This window comes from Pan paniscus, chromosome 3 (assembly GCF_029289425.2).
Source record: "Pan paniscus chromosome 3, NHGRI_mPanPan1-v2.0_pri, whole genome shotgun sequence".
NCBI lineage: Eukaryota > Metazoa > Chordata > Mammalia > Primates > Hominidae > Pan > Pan paniscus.
This window is the reverse complement of record NC_073252.2, coordinates 104,205,685-104,230,877: the sequence shown is the minus strand read 5'-3', so window position 1 is coordinate 104,230,877 and position 25,193 is coordinate 104,205,685. Positions and strand designations below refer to the sequence as shown.

General features: G+C 38.4%; 1 protein-coding gene across 2 annotated transcripts in view; it reads left to right on the top strand.

Moving 5' to 3' along the window:
• The window catches only part of TBCK (TBC1 domain containing kinase), a 281,985-nt gene that overhangs the window by 184,221 nt on the left and 72,571 nt on the right, over positions 1–25,193 (top strand). For both annotated transcript variants that reach the window (XM_008955359.4, XM_003829981.5), the window contains exon 24: positions 16,925–17,100. In XM_008955359.4, the coding sequence (XP_008953607.4) occupies positions 16,925–17,100 (176 nt within the window). The remainder of the gene's footprint in view (positions 1–16,924; positions 17,101–25,193) is intronic.

Sequence of the window (25,193 nt, the reverse complement as noted above, 5' to 3'; positions counted from 1 at the left end):
AGCAGTGGGGCCCTGGGCCCCACCCACAAAACCATTTTTTGCTCCTAGGCCTCCAGGCCTGTGATAGGGCTGCCATGAAGGTCTCCTACATGCCCTGGAGACATTTTCCCCATTGTCTTGGTGATTAACATTTGGTTCCTCATTAGTTATGCAAATTTCTGCAGCTGGCTTGAATTTCTTCCGAGAAAATTGGTTTGTCTTTTATCACATTGTCAACCTTCAAATTTTTCAAACTTTTGTGCTCTGCTTCCTCTTGAATGCTTTACAACTTGGAAATTTCTTCCACCAGATACCCTCAATCATCTCTATCAAGTTCAAAGTTCCACAGATCTCTAGTGCAGGGGCAAATGCTGCCAGTCTCTTTTCATAGCAAGAGTGATCTTTACTCCAGTCCCAAGAAGTTCCTCGTCAACATCTGAGACTACCTCAGCCTGGACCTTATTGTTCATATCACTATCAGCATTTTGGTCAAAGCCATTCATAAGTCTCTAGGAAGTTCCAAACTTTCCCACCTTTTTCCATCTTCTTCTGAGCCCTCCAAACTGTTCCAACTTCTGTCTGTTACTCAGTTCCAAACTTGCTTCCACATTTTTGGGCATCTTTACAGCAGCACCACACTCTACTGGTACCAATTTGCTGTATTTTTATTTATTTATTTTTTGAGATGGAGTTTTGCTTTTGTTGCCCAGGCTGGAGTGCAGTGATGCGATCTTGGCTCGCTGCAACCTCCGCCTCCTGGATTCAAGCAATTCTCCTGCCTCAGCCTCCCAAGTAGCTGGGATTACAGGCATGCGCCACCACGCCCAGCTAATTTTTGTATTTGTAGTAGAGACGGGGTTTCTCCATCTTGGTCAGGCTGGTCTCAAACTCCCAACCTCAGGTGATCCGCCCACCTTGGCCTCCCAGAGTTCTGGGATTACAGGCATGAGCCACGGCGCCTGGCCTCCTGTATTAATCTCTTTTCATGCTGCTAATAATGACATACCCAAAACTGGGTAATTTATAAAGGAAACATGTTTAATTGACTGACAGTTCCACATGGCTCGGGAGGCCTGTCATGGTGGAAGGCAAATGAGGAGCAAAGTCATATCTTACATGGCGACAGGCAAGAGCTTGTGCAGGGGAACTCCCATTTACAAACCCATCAGATCTCGTGAGACTTACTCACTACCATGAGAACAGTATGGGGGAAACCACCCCCATGATTCGATTATCTCCACCTGGCCCTATCTTTGACATGTGGGGATTACTACAGTTCAAGGTGAGATTTGGGGGGGACCCAGCTAGTCCATATCAATCTGAATTTAAAGATAATATTTATTATTTTTTTAACATCTCTGCATGTTTTTCAGTGCCAGATCTATTACCTATTATAAGTATAGTCATGACTTCTCATTTGGAAAGTCTTTTTACATTGCTGTAAACATTTCATCAGAATTATCTTAAAACAATTAGATTCATAGTTATGAAGTATTTAAGAGAGTTTAATAATGCTGATTGAAAACAAGTTGCATATTTTTATGTTTTTAATTATTCAAAAGTAGCTCATCATTAATGAATAAAACCTAAACACAGAAAATCAAGAAGAACAAAAATAAAATTAATTCCACTACTCAGAAATAACCACTTTTGCAGTTTCTGTGTGGTGTGTGTGTGTGTATTTAGCGCAAAAGTGGTCCATAATTAATTTATAGTATTACAGGGTCTTTTTTCCCTTGATAATATATAATATCCCCTTAATAATATATCCTGAACATTTTCTTCATTAGGAAATATTTTTTCTAAACATAGTTTTAATTGGTGAATGGGATTTCTTTACGTGAGTTCAGTGCTATTTATTTGTTCTATCCTCTTTTATTGTGTATTAACATTATTTTTGTTTTTCACAATTTAAGAAAAACAGTATGTTTGATAAATGTTTTTTCTGTGCAACTTTTTATAATCTGTGACTGTCCATAGAACAAATTTCTAAGAAATTTCTAGATTAAAAGATATGCATATTTTAATACATATTACACATTTTTCTCCAGAAGTTAATGTTGATTTATACATTGACTAGGTATCTCTTTCCATCACCAATAATTAGTACCCTCAAATTAGGATACTTAAAATGAATTTATTTAGAGATGGTAATTACAAGATGGTACTTTGGGGGGAAATGAAAGCAGTAATGGAGTAAATTATGGATATTAGCTACAGACCTGTTACCACCCCTAGTTAAGGGAATAAGTGGTTACCAGAAGATAGATAAGAGAGGCAAGTAGAGAGCACTGTCTTCAGAAGCACAGTGACCTTTGGTCGAGGGACACAGCCAAGCCAATATACTAGGGGAATGAATACTGTGACCTCACTCTTCCTATTGTCTGTACCCATTTTAAAGCAGAGGATTGAAAGTCCCTCTTGACGCAGTCTAAACAGGTTGCCACGTAGGGCAGAAAGCAAGGTGGAGACCAGTGGAGAGTGAATCTGGAGGGACAAACAGAAGATAACCAGAATACTTACCTACTTTTTGTATTTCTATGACTGTGAATACTTCTTTATATTTCTGTGATTATTAATGACGTAAAACATTTTTACTACCTATTTGTGTTTCTTCTTTTGTCAAGTATATGTTTATATCTCCCCTTCTTTTTTTTGACAAAGCAGGATTTTTATTTGTTACAAGAAGGACATCTTAAATTTGTATTCTTCACATACATTACTCTTCTTTAAGAATTCATCTTTGCTATACACGTAAATGTTTCAAGTCATCAATACTTTTTCTTGTTCTTTTGTAATTTCATTTCTTTATACTTAAGAAGTGCTTCATCTAGCTGTAAGCCATTATCCTCAGCAAACTAACGCAGGAACAGAAAACCAAACACCGCATGTTCACTTATAAGTGGGAGCTGAACAATGAGAACACATGGGCACAGGGAGGGGAACAACACACACTGAGGCCTGTCCAGGGGGCGGAGAGAGGGAGAGCATCAGGATAAATAGCCAATGCATATGGGGCTTAATACCTAGGTGATGGGTCAATAGGTGCAGCAAACCACCATGGCCCTCTTTCCTATGTAACAAACCTGCACGTCCTGCACATGTATCCTGGAAATTGAAATAAAATAAGTGCTTAGTCTATATAAATCATTTTTCTGTATTATGTAAGATAGAAACACAGTTTTACTTTCTTCCAGTTAACAAGTTATCCCAGTACTATATTCTAAATAATAAAGAACAAAATAAAAGAATAGAATGATGCCATTTCAAATCATCACCCAGTAATTTGACATGACATCCTTTTCTTTTCCAAATATTTATATGTATTTGAGTCTGCTTCTGTGCATTCCATTATATCCAATTAATCTTTTGGTCTTTCCTGATGCAATATCATACGATGTTAACTTTGTACATTTTTAATATATGACAGTGTGTTTTATTTATTATTTTCCAATATTTTCTTGGCATTTTTGTCTAGTTTGTCAAATAAACTTCAAAATTTAAGTTTCAAAATAGAAAATACGATTTATTTTAGGATTTTGATTATACTTATATACATTACCCTAAGGAAAAATAAAGTTTTTATAATATTGAATCTTTCTAGAAAGCATCTAATATCCCCTCTCCTCATTTTTTCAAATGTCTTGCCTGAAACTATTTCATTTTCTTTAAATATAAGCTTAATTCTAGGTAGTTTATTTTGGATGAATATTGTGATATTATGAATGTAAGCTTTTGTCTATTATATTTTCTGCCTACTGCTGCTGTATAGAAAAGCTAATCATTTTGTTGTGTGTATGTTGTAACTAAACCCTAATGAAATTCTTTGCAGTTTTATTTTATTTTCCTCGGGTTATTCTGGGTTTTCTAGGACTATATGCATCTTGATTTCAGTAACTCTGCTTCTAGTGATTCATTGATAAGTAGAATGTCAAATATTTAAGATAAAGAATAGCTGTCTCAAAAAACATGTTTCATTCTAATTAAGTGTTCTTCTGGTATGCTCTACAATGGGGTTTTCTTTTTCTAAAATTGGGAGTCGATGTGAATTTGTATCACATCTGGCCTTATGTAACTTATAGTGTTGATTACATATTTGTATCCTTTGACCAATTAAGTTGATGAGCTATATTTAAAATTTTCCTAATATTGAATCATCTTTCATTCCTGAAATATGTCCTAAGTCATTTTTATGGAAGTATTAAAAACTGCTATTGCATTCAGCCTTTAGAGTTTTTAGAGTTTTAAAATCTGTTTTTCTAAGGAATACTGGGTGGGGGTGGTGTGTGCACGCATGTGTGTGTACGTGTGTGTGTGTGTGTGTAGTGCTATCCTTGTCAGATTTAAATATTAGCTTAAGGCAGCTTCATAAATAAAATGGCCTGGGGCACTTTTTCAATTTTTTTTGCCTTTGAGCAGTTATTATATCATGAGAATTCCCTATACTTTGAAAATAAGATAGAATTGTTTGGAAAAAAATTGTGCTTGGCATCTTTCTTCAGCATAATCATTTGAAAACTTTAAAATTTTAGCTATATTTAAAAAGGCCTATTGAGGTTTTCTATGACTTTTTGACTTTTGAACACATACACACACACACACAAACATGCACACACACACATGAACACACCCCAGTTGATTCAGGTGTACTTAGGCCTATGAACATGTAGGTTTTCTGAGGTTTTCTACTATTTGGGGAATATTTGGATCAATATTTTTTAATGTATTATAGAATTGTACAGAGTATTATATTTTTAAAATATTTCTGTATGCTTATATATGTTCTCATAATACGATTAAAAATGAGAAAGAAAAAGAATATAAAAACACAGTTTTTCTGATTTGTAATTTCTCTCCCTCTCACACACATGCACGCACTCAGTCCATTTACAGATTTTTGAACTTTGTTTTCCCCAAAATGTCAACACTAATATTTGTCTGTTTTTCTCTTTGTTGATATATTTATTAAATTATTTTGCCTATTTTCCTAAAGATGGTTTAGGATTTTTTGTTTATTTTTGGCCTCCTTTATATTCACCTAACTTCTTCTTTTTTTTTTTTTTTTTTTTTTTTGAGACGGAGTCTTGCTCTGTCACCAGGCTGGAGTGCAGTGGCACGATCTCAGCTCACTGCAATATCCGCCTCCTGGGTTCAAGCGATTCTCCTGCCTCAGCCTCCCGAGTAGCTGGGATTACAGGCACATGCCACCACACCCAGCTAATTTTTGTATTTTTGGTAGAGATGGGGTTTCACCACGTTGGCCAGAATAGTCTCGATCTCCTCACCTTGTGATCTGCCCGCCTCGGCCTCCCAAAGGGCTGGGGAATACAGGCATGAGCCACCACACCCGGCCAACTTCTTTCAGTTAATTAGAACACAGTTTTGAAAGCTTTAAATGGTAGCAACTGTCATCTCCAGTTTTTCAGTTGAGGAAACAAAAGATGACTTTGTTGACAAATTATTGAGGCAGACATACATTTTAGTGTTCTTTATTAACCATCATGGTGCTCAGATGCCAGAGAGCATGTGATGACTTTGCCATCCCTGAAGAGTTTGTCTGATAATCCGGACATAAGAATTGATTCTGCTCTGCAGAATCATTTAATCATATTTTTTATTCACTCATTCATTCATTCATCAAATATCCATTGAGTCTTTTTGTTGCAGACCTTGTGCTAGCTTTTCGAGATACAAATATGAAAACACATGGAACCTCCATTCAAGGAGACTGTAAGTCAAGTGGAGAAATAGACAATATCTCACAAACAGTAATTACTATAATAGAGGTACTTCCACAGTTTTCGTTACATATACATACCTCATAGCACAATGTTACTCATGAAAAGTAGATGATTTGGAAATACTATTTTATTCCTTCATAATCAATATATATATCTTAATACTTTCTGTGTGTCAGATAATACACTGGGTCCTGAGGAAAACAAGGTATAAAAATAATTTTTTCATGCTTGAGAAGCTTTTAGTCTAGTGGGAAATGACTCATCTCATTATAATAAAGATGTATACCAGATATCTGTGAAGACATAGAAGAGAAACTTTGTCAGTCAGGAGTTAAAAAGAAAGGCTTTCTTCACAGAGAAAGTAGTGTTTGAACTGAGATTTGAAAGGCAAGCAGGGATTTATTAAATGAACAGGTTGTGGCTTTCTAAGCGGAAGGAACAACATGTGCAAAGGCACAGTGGCGTGAAAAGGCAAGTAGTGTGCTAATGCTAAAGCATAAGGGACAAGATGGTGAGGGGTGAGAAAAGAGGTATAAGATAAAAATTTATAGAGCACATATCTTGCCAGACACCATTCTAAATACTTTATATAGATTTACTCCATAAGTCTTTATCATTGCTTTGTGTTGGAAATATTTCAAATCTAGCTCTTTTGAAATACACAATAAATTATTGTTAACTATAGTCACTCTTCTGTGCTATTGAGTACTAGAACTTATTCCTTCTATCTAACTGTATTTCCATATTCATTAACCAGCCTCTCTTCATCCCCATCTCCCACAACACCACCACCTCCACCCCACCACTCTCCCCCTATGTCCGAAACCCACCCTGTCCACCTTTCCCAGCAACTACTGTTCTACTCTCTACTTCCATGAGATCAACTTATTTAGTTTCCACATACGAGTCAGAAGATGCAATATTTGCCTTTCTGTGCGTGGCTTATTTCACTTAACATGATGACCTCCAATTCCATCCATTTTGCTGCAAATGATAGGATTTCATTCTTTTATTTTATTCATTTATTTATTTATTTTTGAGATGGAGTTTCGATCTGTTATCCAGGCTGGAGTGCAGTGGCACAATAAAATAATGGGATTACAAGCATGGACCACCTCACTCGGCAGGATTTCATTCTTTTTTAATGGCTGAATAGTAATTCATTGTGTATATTAATAAATATATATTTTCTTTATTCATCCATTGATAGACATTTAGGTTAGTTCTGTATCTTGGCTATTGTGAATAGCGCTGTAATGAACATGGGAGTGCATATTTCTTTGATATCCTCATTTCCTTTCTTTTGGGTATATACCCAGCAGTGGGATTGCTGGATCATATGGTGCAACTGCTTTTAGTTTTTTGAGGAACCTCCATGCTGTTTTCCATAGTGGCTATACTAATTTACATTCCCACCAACAGTGTACTAGCATTCTCCTTTCTCCACATCCTTACTAACGTCCATGTTTTTTGCCTTTTTGATAACAGCAATTTTAACCCAGGTGAGATGATATCACATTGTGTTTTTTTTTTTTTTTAATACTTTAAGTTTTAGGGTACATGTGCACATTGTGCAGGTTAGTTACATATGTATACATGTGCCATGCTGGTGCGCTGCACCCACTAACTCGTCATCTAGCATTAGGTATATCTCCCAATGCTATCCCTCCCCCCTCCCCCCACCCCACAACAGTCCCCAGAGTGTGATATTCCCCTTCCTATGTCCATGTGATTTCATTGTTCAGTTCCCACCTATGAGTGAGAATATGCGGTGTTTGGTTTTTTGTTCTTGCGATAGTTTACTGAAGATGATGATTTCCAATTTCATCCATGTCCTTACAAAGGACATGAACTCATCCTTTTTTATGGCTGCATAGTATTCCATGGTGTATATGTGCCACATTTTCTTAATCCAGTCTATCATTGTTGGACATTTGGGTTGGTTCCAAGTCTTTGCTATTGTGAATAATGCCGCAATAAACATACGTGTGCATGTGTCTTTATAGCAGCATGATTTATAATCCTGTGGGTATACACCCAGTAATGGGATGGCTGGGTCAAATGGTATTTCTAGTTCTAGATCCCTGAGGAATCGCCACACTGACTTCCACAATGGTTGAACTAGTTTACAGTTCCACCAACAGTGTAAAAATGTTCCTATTTCTCCACATCCTCTCCAGCACCTGTTGTTTCCTGACTTTTTAATGATTGCCATTCTAACTGGTGTGAGATGGTATCTCATTGTGGTTTTGATTTGCATTTCTCTGATGGCCAGTGATGATGAGCATTTTTTCATGTGTTTTTTGGCTGCATAAATGTCTTCTTTTGAGAAGTGTCTGTTCATGTCCTTCGCCCACTTTTTGATGGGGTTGTCTGTTTTTTCTTGTAAATTTGTTTGAGTTCATTGTAGATTCTGGATATTAGCCCTTTGTCAGATGAGTAGGTTGGGAAAATTTTCTCCCATTTTGTAGGTTGCCTGTTCACTCTGATGGTAGTTTCTTTTGCTGTGCAGAAGCTCTTTAGTTTAATTAGATCCCATTTGTCTATTTTGTCTTTTGTTGCCATTGCTTTTGCTGTTTTGGACATGAAGTCCTTGCCCATGCCTATGTCCTGAATGGTAATGCCTAGGTTTTCTTCTAGGGTTTTTATGGTTTTAGGTCTAACGTTTAAGTCTTTAATCCATCTTGAATTGATTTTTGTATAAGGTGTAAGGAAGGGATCCAGTTTCAGCTTTCTACATATGGCTAGCCAGTTTTCCCAGCACCATTGATTAAATAGGGAATCCTTTCCCCATTGCTTGTTTTTCTCAGGTTTGTCAAAGATCAGATAGTTGTAGATATGTGGCATTATTTCTGAGGGCTCTGTTCTGTTCCATTGATGTATATCTCTGTTTTGGTACCAGTACCATGCTGTTTTGGTTACTGTAGCCTTGTAGTATAGTTTGAAGTCAGGTAGTGTGATGCCTCCAGCTTTGTTCTTTTGGCTTAGGATTGCCTTGGCGATGTGGGCTCTTTTTTGGTTCCATATGAACTTTAAAGTAGTTTTTTCCAATTCTGTGAAGAAAGTCATTGGTAGCTTGATGGGGATGGCATTGAATCTGTAAATTACTTTGGGCAGTATGGCCATTTTCACGATATTGATTCTTCCTACCCATGAGCATGGAATGTTCTTCCATTTGTTTGTATCCTCTTTTATTTCCTTGAGCAGTGCTTTGTAGTTCTCCTTGAAGAGGTCCTTCACATGCCTTGTAAGTTGGATTCCTAGATATTTTATTCTCTTTGAAGCAATTGTGAATGGGAGTTCACTCATGATTTGGCTCTCTGTTTGTTGTTGGTGTATAAGAATGCTTGTGATTTTTGTACATTGATTTTGTATCCTGAGACTTTGCTGAAGTTGCTTACCAGCTTAAGGAGATTTTGGGCTGAGACAATGGGGTTTTCTAGATATACAATGATGTCATCTGCAAACAGGGACAATGTGACTTCCTCTTTTCCTAATTGAATACCCTTTATTTCCTTCTCCTGCCTAATTTCCTGGCCAGAACGTCCAACACTATGTTGAATAGGAGTGGTGAGAGAGGGCATCCCTGTCTTGTGCCAGTTTTCAAAGGAAATGCTTCCAGTTTTTGCCCATTCAGTATGATATTGGCTGTGGGTTTGTCATAGATAGCTCTTATTATTTTGAAATAAGTCCCATCAATACCTCATTTATTGAGAGTTTTTAGCATGCAGGGTTGTTGAATTTTGTCAAAGGCTTTTGCTGCATCTGTTGAGATAATCATGTGGTTTTTGTCTTTGGCTCTGTTTATATGCTGGATTACATTTATTGATTTGTGTATATTGAACCAGCCTTGCATCCCAGGGATGAAACCCACTTGATCATAGTGGATAAGCTTTTTGATGTGCTGCTGGATTCGTTTTGCCAGTATTTTATTGAGGATTTTTGCATCAATGTTCATCAAGGATATTGGTCTAAAATTCTCTTTTTTGGTTGTGTCTCTGCCTGGCTTTGGTATCAGAATGATGCTGTCCTCATAAAATGAGTTAGGGAGGATTCCCTCTTTTTCTATTGATTGGAATAGTTTCAGAAGGAATGGTACCAGTTCCTCCTTGTACCTCTGATAGAATTCAACTGTGAATCCATCTGGTCCTGGACTCTTTTTGGTTGGTAAACTATTGATTATTGCCACAATTTCAGCTCCTGTTATTGGTCTATTCAGAGATTCAACTTCTTCCTGGTTTAGTCTTGGGAGAGTGTATGTGTCGAGGAATTTATCCATTTCTTCTAGATTTTCTAGTTTATTTGCATAGAGGTGTTTGTAGTATTCTCTGATGGTAGTTTGTATTTCTGTGGGATCGGTGGTGATATCCCCTTTATCATTTTTTATTGTGTCTATTTGATTCTTCTCTCTTTTTTTCTTTATTAGTCTTGCTAGCGGTCTATCAATTTTGTTGATCCTTTCAAAAAACCAGCTCCTGGATTCAGTAATTTTTTGAAGGGTTTTTTGTGTCTCTATTTCCCTCAGTTCTGCTCTGATTTTAGTTATTTCTTGCCTTCTGCTAGCTTTTGAATGTGTTTGCTCTTGCTTTTCTAGTTCTTTTAATTGTGATGTTAGGGTGTGAATTTTAGATCTTTCCTGCTTTCTCTTGTGGGCATTTAGTGCTATAAATTTCCCTCTACACACTGCTTTGAATGTGTCCCAGAGATTCTGGTATGTTGTGTCTTTGTGCTCGTTGGTTTCAAAGAACATCTTTATTTCTGCCTTCATTTCGTTATGTATCCAGTAGTCATTCAGGAGCAGGTTGTTCAGTTTCCATGTAGTTGAGTGGTTTTGAGTGAGATTCTTAATCCTGAGTTCTAGTTTGATTGCTCTGTGGTCTGAGAGATAGTTTGTTATAATCTCTATTCTTTTACATTTGCTGAGGAGAGCTTTACTTCCAAGTATGTGGTCAATTTTGGAATAGGTGTGGTGTGGTGCTGAAAAAAATGTATATTCTGTTGATTTGGGGTGGAGAGTTCTGTAGATGTCTATTAGGTCTGCTTGGTGCAGAGCTGAGTTCAATTCCTGGGTATCCTTGTTGACTTTCTGTCTCGTTGATCTGTCTAATGTTGACAGTGGGGTGTTAAAGTCTCCCATTATTAATGTGTGGGAGTCTAAGTCTCTTTGTAGGTCACTCAGGACTTGCTTTATGAATCTGGGTGCTCCTGTATTGGTTGCATATATATTTAGGATAGTTAGCTCTTCTTGTTGAATTGATCCCTTTACCGTTATGTAATGGCCTTCTTTGTCTCTTTTGATCTTTGTTTGTTTAAAGTCTGTTTTATCAGAGACTAGGATTGCAACCCCTGCCTTTTTTTGTTTTCCATTTGCTTGGTAGATCTTCCTCCATCCTTTTATTTTGAGCCTATGTGTGTCTCTGCAGGTGAGATGGGTTTCCTGAATACAGCACACTGATGGGTCTTGACTCTTTATCCAAATTTCCAGTCTGTGTCTTTTAATTGGAGCATTTAGTCCATTTACACTTAAAGTTAATATTGTTATGTGTGAATTTGATCCTGTCATTATGATGTTAGCTGGTGATTTTGCTCCTTAGTTGATGCAGTTTCTTCCTGGTCTCGATGGTCTTTACATTTTGGCATGATTTTGCAGCAGCTGGTACCGGTTGTTCCTTTCCATGTTTAGCGCTTCCTTCAGGAGCTCTTTTAGGGCAGGCCTGGTGGTGACAAAATCTCTCAGCATTTGCTTGTCTGTAAAGTATTTTATTTCTCCTTCACTTATGAAGCTTAGTTTGGCTGTATATGAAATTCTGGGTTGAAAATTCTTTTCTTTAAGAATGTTGAATATTGGCCCCCACTCTCTTCTGGCTTGTAGGGTTTCTGCCAAGAGATCCACTATTAGTCTGATTAGCTTCCCTTTGAGGGTAACCCGACCTTTCTCTCTGGCTGCCCTTAACATTTTTTCCTTCATTTCAACTTTGGTGAATCTGACAATTATGTGTCTTGGAGTTTCTCTTCTTGAGGAGTATCTTTGTGGCGTTCTCTGTATTTCCTGAATCTGAACGTTGGCCTGCCTTGCTAGATTGGGGAAGTTCTCCTGGATAATATCCTGCAGAGTGTTTTCCAACTTGGTTCCATTCTCCCCATCACTTTCAGGTACACCAATCAGACGTAGATTTGGTCTTTTCACATAGTCCCATATTTCTTGGAGGCTTTGCTCATTTCTTTTTATTCTTTTTTCTCTAAACTTCCCTTCTCGCTTCATTTCATTCATTTCATCTTCCATTGCTGATACCCTTTCTTCCGGTTGATCGCATCGGCTCCTGAGGCTTCTGCATTCTTCACGTAGTTCTCGAGCCTTGGTTTTCAGCTCCATCAGCTCCTTTAAGCACTTCTCTGTATTGGTTATTCTAGTTATACATTCTTCTAAATTTTTTTCAAAGTTTTCAACTTCTTTGCCTTTGGTTTGAATGTCCTCCCGTAGCTCAGAGTAACTTGATCGTCTGAAGCCTTCTTCTCTCAGCTCGTCAAAGTCATTCTCCATCCAGCTTTGTTCCGTTGCTGGTGAGGAACTGCGATCCTTTCGGGGAGGAGAGGAGCTCTGCGTTTTAGAGTTTCCTGTTTTTCTGTTCTGTTTTTTCCCCATCTTTGTGGTTTTATCTACTTTTGGTCTTTGATGATGGTGATGTACAGATGGGTTTTTGGTGTGGATGTCCTTTCTGTTTGTTAGTTTTCCTTCTAACAGACAGGACCCTCAGCTACAGGTCTGTTAGAATACCCTGCCGTGTGAGGTGTCAGTGTGCCCCTGCTGGGGGGTGCCTCCCAGTTAGGCTGCTCGGGGGTCAGGGGTCAGGGACCCACCTGAGGAGGCAGTCTGCCGGTTCTCAGATCTCCAGCTGCGTGCTGGGAGAACCACTGCTTTCTTCAAAGCTGTCAGACAGGGACATTTAAGTCTGCAGAGGTTACTGCTGTCTTTTTGTTTGTCTGTGCCCTGCCCCCAGAGGTGGAGCCTACAGAGGCAGGCAGGCCTCCTTGAGCTGTGGTGGGCTCCACCCAGTTCCAGCTTCCCGACTGCTTTGTTTACCTAAGCAAGCCTGGGCAATGGCGGGCGCCCCTCCCCCAGCCTCGCTGCCGCCTTGCAGTTTGATCTCAGACTGCTGTGCTAGCAATCAGCAAGACTCCGTGGGCGTAAGACCCTCCGAGCCAGGTGTGGGATATAATCTCGTGGTGCGCCGTTTTTTAAGCCGGTCCGAAAAGCGCAGTATTCGGGTGGGAGTGACCCGATTTTCCAGGTGCATCAGTCACCCCTTTCTTTGACTCGGAAAGGGTACTCCCTGACCCCTTGCGCTCCCCAAGTGAGGCAATGCCTCACCCTGCTTCGGCTCACGCACGGTGCGCGCATCCATTTACCTGCGCCCACTGTCTGGCACTCCCTAGTGAGATGAACCCGGTACCTCAGATGGAAATGCAGAAATCTCCCGTCTTCTGCGTCGCTCACGCTGGGAGCTGTAGACCCAAGCTGTTCCTATTCAGCCATCTTGGCTCCTCTCACATTGTGGTTTTGATTTGCATTTCTCTCTTTATTAGTGGTGTTGACCATTTTTTTTTCCATGTACCTTTTGGCCATTCGTATGTTTTCTCTTGAGAAATGTTTATTCAGATCATTTTCCCATTAGTAAATTAGATTATTTTATTATTGCTATTGAGTTCCTTATATATTCTGGTTATTAATCCCTTGTCTGATGGAGAGTTTGCACATATTTTCTCCCATTCTGCAAGTTGTCTCTTTACTGAGTTTATTGTTTTCTTTGCTGTGAAGAAGCTTTTTAGAATGTTGTAATTTTATGTCTAGTTTTGCTTCTGTTGCCTGTGCTTTGAGGTCTTATCCAAACAATCATTTCCCAGACCAGTGTCCTGAAGCATTTCCACAATGTTTTCTCCTAGTAGCTTTATAGTTTCAGGTCTTATATTCAAGTCTTTAATTCATCTTTATCTGATTTTTGCATGTAGTAAGAGATAGGGGTCTAGTTTCATTTTTCTGCATATAGATATTCAGTTTTTCTAGCACCATTTATTGAAAAGACTGTCCTTTCCCCTACTGAAAGTTCTTGGTAGCTTCGTCAAGAATCAGTTGGCTGTAAATACATTGATTTATTTCTGGGTGGACATCTAAGTTTAACATGCAGTGTGTGTAAAGGCTTTTGGGCAGAAATGATCAATTGATGGACATTTCCAGTGTTGTTTTATAATTATCCTAAATCTTGCCCATTACCCGTAAACAAAGTCTCATGAATTTGAAACCCCCATTCACATAAGGAAAATGTGATATAGACACACAATATCTATAATACTAAATAAGACAAAAGTTGTACAGTTTTACTTTTATGCCTCTAAGTGGAAATTTTAAATGAGTAGTAAATTTGCTTATAAAACTATGAAAAACGAAATTCTGTGTTTTTAATATTGTAATTATTTTCTTCATAAAGTAAAGTAGTATAATTTTTTATAAATTTAATTTACTAATCTCCTAAAATTCATTTGCAGAAGAACTTGTATACATTAAAGTTCTTTACACATACACATTCACAGAAGTTTAGAACATTTAAATTTGTCAGCAATTCCTCTCCTTCTCTTCTTACCATTTCGTATAGCAATACTCTTTCCTTTGAAAAACTCCTCCCATATGATACATTTGATTGGAACTAATGCTTAGGTCAAATCTTTATTTAAACCACTCAGTTCTTCATAAAGAATACTTTGGACAAATCCTCTTCTTAGTCAGGGCACTCTTTTCACTCAGGTGAAACTTCAGTTTGAAATGCCGCATTCATCACAAAATGACTAAAAGTGGAACTGGGCTAATCAAAAAGTTCTTTATTTTATCTTCATAAATGTATGACTTCATGTGAAGGCTGGAAAAAATACCTGTAGAGATTGCAATCTAATGAAAAAGGAGATGGAAGCATTGATTGTATGGCTTGCTGATTTCAAAACTCTTTAATCTTTCTGAAGCACTTTTAATTTCAGGATGTTTAAGTAGCTTTCATTCTTAATATTAAAAAATTAAGATTCTTAATGCCTATTTTTTATTAAAAGCCATAAACCCATAAAGCTTAGCAATTTCCATTTCTATTTAAAAGTTAATGAAGTAAGAGAACAAGTGCTTTACCACTGAAAAATTCAGACGAGATCGGGCGCGTTCAGGGTGGTATGGCCGTAGATAACCACTGAAAAATTCAGAGTACAACTGGGGAAACCCAAGGGGTGAGAGCTGACATGAAACTCCAATTGGAAACCATTTTTTTAAATAAATCTATCTGGTAAATGATTTATATGGTTTATTTTTTGTTACCTACAAATTCTAAATTGGATATTCTAAGTGTAGAATTCCACAATGTAACTGAGAAAAAAGAGAAAATGAGTAAACGAGATAATTATTAGACTCTATTTTGATAACTTGTGAAACATAAATTAAAAATTTTTTGAATCCTCATATGTTAATCACTTGATTTTTTAAAGTGTGTGTGTGTTTTTTTGTTTTTTTGTTTTGTTTTGTTTTGTTTTGTTTTTGAGACGGAGTCTCACCCTATCACCCAGGCTGGAGTGCAGTGGCACTATCTTGGCTCACTGCAAGCTCCGCCTCCCGGGTTCACGCCATTCTCCTGTCTCAGCCTCCCAAGTAGCTGGGACTACAGGCGCCCACTGCCACGCCCGGCTAATTTTTTGTATTTTTAGTAGAGACAGGGTTTCACCGGTTTAGCCAGGATGGTCTCCATTTCCTGACCTCATGATCCACCCACTTCAGCCTCCCAAAGTGCTGGGATTACAGGTGTGAGCCACCGCGCCCAGCCTAAAGTGTTTAAATTCTCAAGTCATGTCACATAAGATTTCAAGAGATCACTAGTGCTCAATAAATTTATGTTGAATTTAGTTGTGTTGTATTGCATTGCCTATTATGGGGAAAGGCTCATCCTTCTTCTACTAAGAAACATAGAGAATAATTGTAAATAGCCCTTAGTCTGAATCATTTTTATGCAATATCATAGACACAAACCAATGGATGGGTTTGATAGCCTGGAGTCTTAAGTTTACCTCCTTCACAGTTAAGACACATTGTTAGTTTGGTTTACTATTTAAGAAAGCATTAGGGTGCTCTTTATTCATCTCTGAGAATCAAGTTTCCACTCAACCATTTATATATAACATAAATTATATTATAAAAGTCCAATACATATATTAGAACCAGTTTCTTTAATTACTATGTATGCCTAATTACAGTGCAATTTCTCACATTACCTGAGTTAAAATTAATGCAATTCAAAACAACAGTAATTTATATTTAAAGAAAAGTGAAATGTACTTAAAGGAGCTATTTTTTTTAAAGCACTCTCATAAGGAAATCTTTGTCTCATCTCTTTCTACATGTTTGACCCAGGAGCTTGCAGTCAATCAAAACAATAATGCTTTCCTATAAGTGTAAATAACAAAGAAGTAAACCTCAATAGTAAGGTATCAGTTACACCAGTGGTCCCCAGCCGTTTTGGCACCAGGGACTGGTTTCCTAGAAGACAGTGTTTCCATGGACTGGGTTTGAGATTGGGGGGCGGGGGGGATGATTTCAGGATGAATCAAGCACGTTACATTTATTGTGCACTTTATTTATATTATTATTACATTGTAATATAAAATGAAATAATTATACAACTTACCATAAGCTAGAATCAGTGAGAGCCCTGAGCTTGTTTTCCTGCAACTAGATGATCCTATCTAGAGGTGATGGGAGACAATGACAGATCATCAGGCATTAGATTCTCATAAAGAGCTTGCAACCTAGATCCCTCACATACGTAGTTCACAACAGGGTTTGTACTCCTATGAGACTCTAATTCCACCACTGATCTGACAGGAGGCAGAGCTCGTACAATAATGGAGCAATGGGGAACAACTGTAAATACAGCTGAAGCTTTGCTGACTTGCTTACCACTCACTTCCTGCTGTGTGGCGCAGTTCCTAACAAGCCATGGACCAGTACCAGTCCATGGCCTGGGGGTTGGAGACCACTGAATTACACAATAGACTGTGAAAATTAGATAGTTTCCTCTTCTCTTATATGCTGTATTGTTTGGTATCAAGATATTCTATTACTGGGGATAATTTGTTTTTCTATAATATTCTCAATATTTTTTTTTGTACATTTATTTTTTCAGTCAAGAGAATCCATCCCATTAAATGACCTGAAGTCAGAAGTATCCCCACGGATTTCAGCAGAGGACCTGATTGACTTGTGTGAGCTCACAGTGACAGGCCACTTCAAAACACCCACCAAGAAAACAAAGTCCAGTAAACCAAAGCTCCTGGTGGTTGACATCCGGAATAGTGAAGAGTATCCTTTGCATATGCTGTTTTAAAGGGTGGTACTGCTTATTTGTATTGCATCCTTTCATTTAAGTGTTGTGTGGTTAAAAAAAAAAAAAAATTCTGGGATTCTTCTGAATTCAAGTAGTTAAATTACTCTCAAACTGGATGCCAGAATGGTCTTGCATAAGGTTTTATAAGATAACATTACATACCAGAGACCTGATGATATTTTCCAAACAATGCCAGAATATTGGGATATTTTGTTGTTTTTTGTGTTTCTCTGGTGTATATTGCTATTCTTGAAGGCATTTGAATCCTTCATGCTGTAGATAGGAATTGTGGCAAAGATAAAGAGTAAGTATACACCTGTTTTACCTCATAGCCTAGAGAAAAAGTTTGCTACATCTCAACACTGACCTTGTGTTCATTATAATTTTCAAAACACTGGCTTACATAGAACATGTATTTTCACTAACTACAAAATGTTATTTACAAAGATTTTACTATTGAACATACTGTAACATCCAGTGGGTTTGATTGGCATTAGAGTATGAAGAGTTACAAAATAGTAACAGTTCAGTCTCTTCTCCTTCTATTTTCATTATCTTCAGATTCTTTGATTGTGTATTTTCTAGAATCTAGATAAATGGTTTTCACTTTGTTTAAAAACAGAGCAACTTTTAAAATCTTTCTTAGAAACTCAATATATAAAATATAAATGAATATTATAACTAATTTGCTTCATAAGTTCAGATTTGTAGCATTTACTAACTATAAATGCTATAAATGAGGGTTAGCAGGTTAATGGTTTCTTATATGCTAAAATTGGCATATACAGGTTGAGTATCCTGTGTCCAAAATGTTTGTGACAGTATTTCAGGTTTCATATTTTGTAGGATTTTGGAATATTTCCATTGTATGTATATACTTACCAGTTCAGAATATCTAATCCAAAAGGCTGTAATGAGTATTTCCTTTGATCTTGATGTTGTTGCTCAAAAAGTTTGATTTTGGAGCATTTCAGATTTTAGATTTTTGGATTAAGGATACTCAATCAGCAAAAGTTTTCATGTTAATATTTTCAATTCCAATTTTTGAAATGAAATTCAAATTACACATTTACAGACTTTATTAAGTAATTCATAGAATCTTAGGTTTCTGACAGTACAATTGGAGAGCTCACAATTTCAAATGATATATTCTTATCATTTTGTGAAAAGTTGCTACTTTCTATTTTTCTGAGTTTGGAGAGAGTATAAATGTTGATATCCCTGGTTGTTAGGGTTTCAGCAATATTAGAAACTCTTTGCAGAGTGGATGAGTGGACTCCCGAATGAGGCATTAAATTCTATTTAACTGGTCAAGAACCCCTAGTCTGGAAGTTCTTCTGATCTTATACTTCAGGAGTTTAGAATCTGTTTAATGTTTTTAACTTTTTAATTTGTATTTCTTTTGCTTGAGTCTTTATTCATAGCAATTCTCCCATAAAACCATAAAAAATAACATTATAATACCCTATTTTAATCTTAAAGATATTTCTTCCATTCTGTAGGTTGTCTGTTGCCAGGTCCAATCTGCAGACCCTGGCCGAACAACAGATGTAAGAATGCAGTCAGAGGCAGGTATCCAGTGAAAAAGCGGGCTAGAGGACCTGGCTGCTTATAGACCCCGAGCAGGGTGCTGTAAAGAGTCAGCAGCTGTGGCCCTGACAAGCTGGTGCTACAGGCATTTATTTAGTTACAGATTTAATGACAAAGGCTTTGAGTCAACACACTTTTGCGTAATTAACATAGTCACCCTGCCCGGAGATAGCAGTCATGCATGGGGATGATTAAAGGCCAGGTTCCAAGTTAAACTAACTTACCTAGATCAATTCCTTTATATCTCTTTGTTATCTAACCTTTGCTCTCAAGGTCCAGATAAGAGGGTTTGGCTACCTTCAGCCAAATCCATTTCTGAAGCTTTTGTAAAACCTCCCCGCCTTCCAAGAAGGTTTGCATCTTTCTACAATTTTTCCCACCACCCTGACTGATCTCCTACATCTCCCCCTTTTCTGTTTTTAGCATCACGTTTTGTTGATTGAAGAGTACAGATGTGTGCAGCAACAGGTTCGTCAGGCGTGGCGGGCACTGCTCGCATTCCGGCTTTGCATCCTAGAATTAGTAAATAATAGAAGACAAATATGAGTATAATTAGCCACATTCTTTTCCAATTAAGGAGTGACATGTAGTGTTACTTGGCACCTTAGTCCAATGTGTGCCGTTATTGAGGAACCCCACTTGGGGCATGTCATTCCCTCTTAGCCAAGCAGTCGTGTTGTTAGAAGCTGAGAAGGGGGTGTTTGTTTAAATAATAGGGCTGAAGAAAGGCGTATCTAAGAGATGGGCCCAATAGAGAGTAGCAGGTGAGGGTTGCAGGTAAAGTGAAAGAATTAAAAAGGTTAATAAAGCATAGGAAGGAACAAATTATCTGGAGTGAATGGTGTCTGTGTCCAGAGCAGATTCGCTCAGTCTTCTAACTTCTCTTCTTCAGCGTCCTGTCCAGGGCCTATGTCGTCCGAGGAAGCCACATTTTCTGGGGCTGTAGGTCCTATAGGGTCATTTTCTTTATTTCTGGTACCGGGTTGGGTCCTAGCCATGCTATGGTAAGGTTTGATGGATCATGCTGGAATCCAAAGAGGACCTGAGGGGGTGTGAACACAAGCATATCCTCTCCCACATGTTAACAATTCATTTGGACCACACCGTACATTACTGTTTACATCTTTCCATAAAACTGCAGGTTTTATGTCTTGAGAGGTTTTAGCAAAGTGCTTTTCTACAGCTAATTGAAATTTATCATCTAAATTTTCAAAATTAAGGGTAAATAAGGCTTGTGCTAGTAGTGTTGCAGGGTCCTTACTCATATTCCCCCTTTTTCGTTTTCTGAGCATATTTTTAAGGATAGAGTGAGTATGTTCTACTATGGCCTCTCCTTGGAGGTTATAAGGGATGCCTGTGGAATGTTGGATATTCCACTGTGACAAAATTGTTGAAATTGTGAGCTGGCATAAGCCAGACCATTATCAGTTTTAATTTTTGTAGGCCACCCCATAAATGCAAAAGTTAAAAGACGACGTTTAATGACATATCGGGTGGACTCTCTAGGAAAGGCATGAGTGCTAATGGAGAATTGTTATTAATGGATACATGTACATATCTTAGTTTTTCAAATTCAGGCACATGTGTAACATGGTGTTTGCCATAACTGATTAGGTTCTAGTCCTCTAGGGTTAACACCTGTATAAGGAGGGAACATGCCTGTGAGCTGGCAATCTGGGCATTGCCGGTTAATTTGTTTAGCTAGTCTCTGGGTAAGTTGAAATTGTTCAGATAAGTTTCTCCAGTTTTGGTGGAAAAATTGATGTGACTGCGTGGCTTGGTCAAACAGTGATGTTCTAACTTGTACGTCTGCTTGATCATGGTCATAAGCCAGTGGGCCAGGCAGTGAGCTGTGGGCTCAAATATGTGTGATAAAAATAGGATGTGTATGTTGATCTAGCAAATGCTGAAGTCGGAGAAAAAGTGCATACAGGGTGGGCTCCAGAGTGGACTTAATGAGTGCCATCTCAAGGTTCTGCAATAAATAAACAGAGTAAGCAGACTCACTAACAATATTGATGAGCTGAATGGAAAAAGTTTCCAAGGCCAATAGTAAGGCTCCAATCTCAGCTCTCTGAGCGCTAGTAAATCCAGAACAAGTGAGGGAATTACGTGATTTCCACCAGAAAATGACTTTTCCATGTTTACCAGAGCCATCAGTAAACACTGTTAAAGCATTAGATATGGGGGATTGAACTGTTTTAGTAGCCAAAACCACAGAAGTACAAGATAAGAACTGAAGGAGTTTGTCAGCAGGAAGGGCATGCTCTATATGGCCTTTGTAATCAGAGAGTGCTATTTGCAGGTCCATAGATAAGGCAATACTGCCTTGAATTGCTTTTTACTTAAAGGAATCCTGATGATATCAGGGTCATAACCTAGCAACTGATTGCATCATCTGCATCCTGAATAAATGACTTTACTGACTAACTGGATATAGGGAGAGAGTGTTTTAGTCCCTGTATGTGAGCAAAAAACCCATTCTAGGAAGTGTAGCCCTGGGGTCATCTGTAGGGGAGTGTTTAGTGGGAAAAACAAATAATTGAACTGAATACCATGTATCAATGCAATCTAGTTGTCTCTGAGAAATAGCTTGCTCTATCTCTTCAATTTCCCTTTGTGCTGCAGGAGTTAAATACCTAGGAGAGTCTAGGGCAGCATTGCCTTTTAAGATGGAAAACAAGTTCTGTAACTTATCAGTAGTTATGTCCAAGGTGGGGCAAATCCAGTTAATATTACCTAGTAATTTCTGATAATCATTTAAGGTATGTAAGTTGCTAGTATTTAATTTAACCTTTTGAGGTCTTACTGACTGGGAAATTAGTATGTACCCAAGATATTTCCAAGGAGAAAGACATCTGTACTTTTCCAGGTTCTATGATTAAACCTCTTAACTGTGTATTCTTTATGACAGAGGCATGTGACTTGAAAAGTACTAGCTCTGTTGGGGCTGCTAGTAAAATATCATCTGTAAAATGAGTAATCCTGCAATTAGGAAATTCTTTTCTACTGGGGGGCCAAGCTTGATTTACAAGATACTGACACATGGTAGGACTGTTCAGCATTCCTTGAGGAAGCACTTTCCAATGAAATCAGTGAGCTGGCCTTTCATTATTGATAGCTGGTATTGTAAATGCAAATTTTTCTCTGTCCCGTTCTGCAAGGGGAATAGTATAAGAGCAGTCTTTTAAGTCAATAATGATTATAGGCCAGTCTCGAGGAATTGCCACGTGGGAGGGGAGCCCCTGCTGAAGGGGCCCCATAGGTTGCAAATTAGCATCAATAGCACGTAAGTCATGCAAAAGTCTCCATTTACCAGACTTTTGGGGAATGATGAAAATGGGCAAATTACAAGGACTGTTTGACGGTTCTATATGGTCGGCTTTTAATTGCTCCTCAGCTAATTCATGGGCTCTTTGTAATTTCTCTCCCTTTAAAGGCTACTGTTCTACCCAAATAGGATTTTGAGAGAGCCACGTTAGGGGTAGGGGAGAAATAACCGTGGCCATTGTTAGAAAGAGGTCTGCAGAGTGGCCTCAGTTAATCCTCTTGTAAATGGGCTAGTGGCTCCGTTTTCTTTAATGCTTTTTTTTTAAGCTCTTTATAAGCATTAAAAGAAATGATTGCCTTGTTGATCTTGCATTACCAGGCAGGCTAAGAGCTCCCCATCTAATGCTGCTTGCGTAAGACAGGGTCCCATAGCTATAGCATATCCCTTGTCTTTTTTCCAATTTTTTGGAGGAGGGGGCTCAGGCAAAACCTCCATTTCCTCTTTGTTATTTTTTCCTGGAAACAGTGGGGCTGAGGGAGATGGAGGCAGTAAGGTAGGTGACAGTTCTTCCTCCCTTCCCTTTTTAGGCTCTTCTGTGTAGAGTAGGACCAGAGCCACCCTAACTAAAGCCCATAACGTTAAAGATGTTATTGGGACCCATTGCCCTTGTACATCATGTTGTTTAAGATTTCTACCCACTTGTTCCCAGATCTCCAAGTTTAGTGCACCTTCTTTCGGAAACCATGGGTTATGGGAAACAGTAGTTTGCATTAGATCTCTTAATTGAGCCTGCGAAACCAAGGCTCTGCTACCTTTAAGCAGCTGTTTCAATGCTTTTATATACTGTTGCTGTTGAGCTGATAACTGTTGTCCTATGATGAAACCCTAGCCTGAACAGTTCCCTCCAACTTGGAAATCCTGAGTGGGCACCAATGACTTACTGACTTACTGACTGTGCAGTCTTTTCACCTTCATTTTTGAGGGTTCTATCGCAGTCCATTGCAGCATTCCTCACGTGGAGCACCACCTGCTGGGTCTGACCCATAGATCCTGGCTGAATGATGGATGAAAGAATGTACTTAGACACAAGTATTGAGTGAAAGAGCAGGCTAAGGGACCAGACCGCTGACAGAAAGAGTTGTAGCAGCCGCAGCCCTGACAAGCTGGTGCTGCTGGCATTTATTTAGTACAGATTTAATGACAAAGGCTTTGAGTCAACACACTTGTGGGTAATTAACATGGTCACCCTCCCTGGAGAGAGCAGTCCTGCACGTGGATGATTAAAGGCCAGGTTCCAAGGCCTAAATAAACTAACTTATCTAGATCAATTCCTTTATATCCCCTTGTTATGTAACCTTCGCTCTCAGGCTCCGGATAAGAGGGTTTGGCTGCCTTCAGCCAAATGCTTTTCCAAAGCTTTTATAAAACCTCCTGGATGTCCAAGAAGGTTTGTGTCTTTCTACAATTTTTTCCACCACCCTGACCAATCTCCTACAGTCTGTTTACTCTGTTGATAGTTTCTTTTGCTGTGCAGAAGCTCTTAAGTTTAATTAGGCCCCATTTGTCAATTTTTGCTTTTGTTGTGATTGCTTTTGGTTTCTTTCATGAAATCTAAACCCATTCCTAGGTTTAGGATGGTATTGCCTAGGTTGTCTTCCAGGGTTTTTATAGTTTTGGGTTTTACATTAAAGTCTTTAACCCACCTTGAGTAGATTTTTGTATATGGTGTAAGGAAGGGGTCCATCTTCAATCTTCCGCATATGACTAGCCAGTTATTCCATCACCATTTATTGAATAGGGAGTCTTTTTCCCATTTCTTGTTTTCTGTCAGCTTTGTCAGAGATCAGATGGTCATAGATGTGTGGCCTTATTTCTAGGCTCTCTATTCTGTTCCATTAGTCTATGTGCCTGTTTCTGTACTACTGCCATGCTGTTTTGGTTACTGTGGCCTTATAGTGTAGTTTGAAGTTGGGTAGCATGATGTCTCCAGCTTTCTTCTTTTTGCTTAGCATCGTCTTGGATATTTGGGCCCTTTTTTGGTTCCATATGAATTTTAAAATAGTTTTTTCTTGTTCTGTTAATGTCACTGGTAGTTTGATAGGAGTAGCATTGAAACTGTATATTGCTTTGGGCAGTACAGCCATTTTCATGATATTGATCCTTCCGATCCATAGCATGGGATGTCTTTCCATTTGTTTGTGTCTTCTCTGATTTCTTTGAGTAGTGTTTTGTAATTCTCATTGTAGAGGTCCTTCACCTCCCTGGTGTGCTGTATTCCTAGGGAGTGTGTGTGTGTGTGTGTGTGTGTGTGTGTGTGTGTCAGTTGTGAATGGGATTGCCTTTCTGATTTTGCTTTCAAGTTGGTTGTCGTTGGTGTATAGGAATGCTAGTGATTTTTGTACATTGCTTTTGTATCCTGCAACCTCACTGAAGTTGTTTATCAGCTGAAGGAGCTTTTGGGTCAAGACTGCATGTTTTTCTAGATATAGAATCATGTCATCTACAGAGATAGTTTGACTTCTTCTCTTCCTATTCAAATGAGCTTTATTTCTTTCTCTTGCCTCATTGCTCTGACTAGGACTTTCAATAGTACGTTGCATAGAAGTGGTGAGAGAGGGCATCCTTGTCTTGTGCCAGTTTTCAAGGGGAATGCTTCCAGCTTTTGCCCCTTCAGTATAATGTTGACTGTGGTTTTGTCATAGATAGCTCTTATTATTTTGAAATATATTCCTTCAATAGCTGGTTTATTGAGAGTTGTCAACGTGAACAGATGTTGAATTTTATCAAAAGTCTTTTCTGGATCTGTTGAGTTAATTATGTAGTTTCTGTCTTTAGTTCTGCTTATGTAATGAATCACATTTATTGATTTTTTGCATGTTGAGCCAATCTTGCATCCCGGGGATGAAGCCTACTTGATCATGGTGAAGCAGCTTTTTGATGTGCTGCTGGATTCAGTTTACAAGTATTTCATTGAGGATTTTTGCATCGACATTCATCAAGGATATTGGCCTGAAGTTTTCCTTTTTTATTGTGTCTCTGCCAGGCTTTGGTATGAAGATGATGCTGGCCTCATAGAATGAGTTAGGTATAAGTCCCTTCTTCTCAATTTTTTTGGAATAGTCTCAGTAGGAATGGTACCAGCTCTTCCTTGTACATCTGGTAGAATTTGGTTATGAATCCATCAGGTCCTGGGCTTTTTTTGGTTGG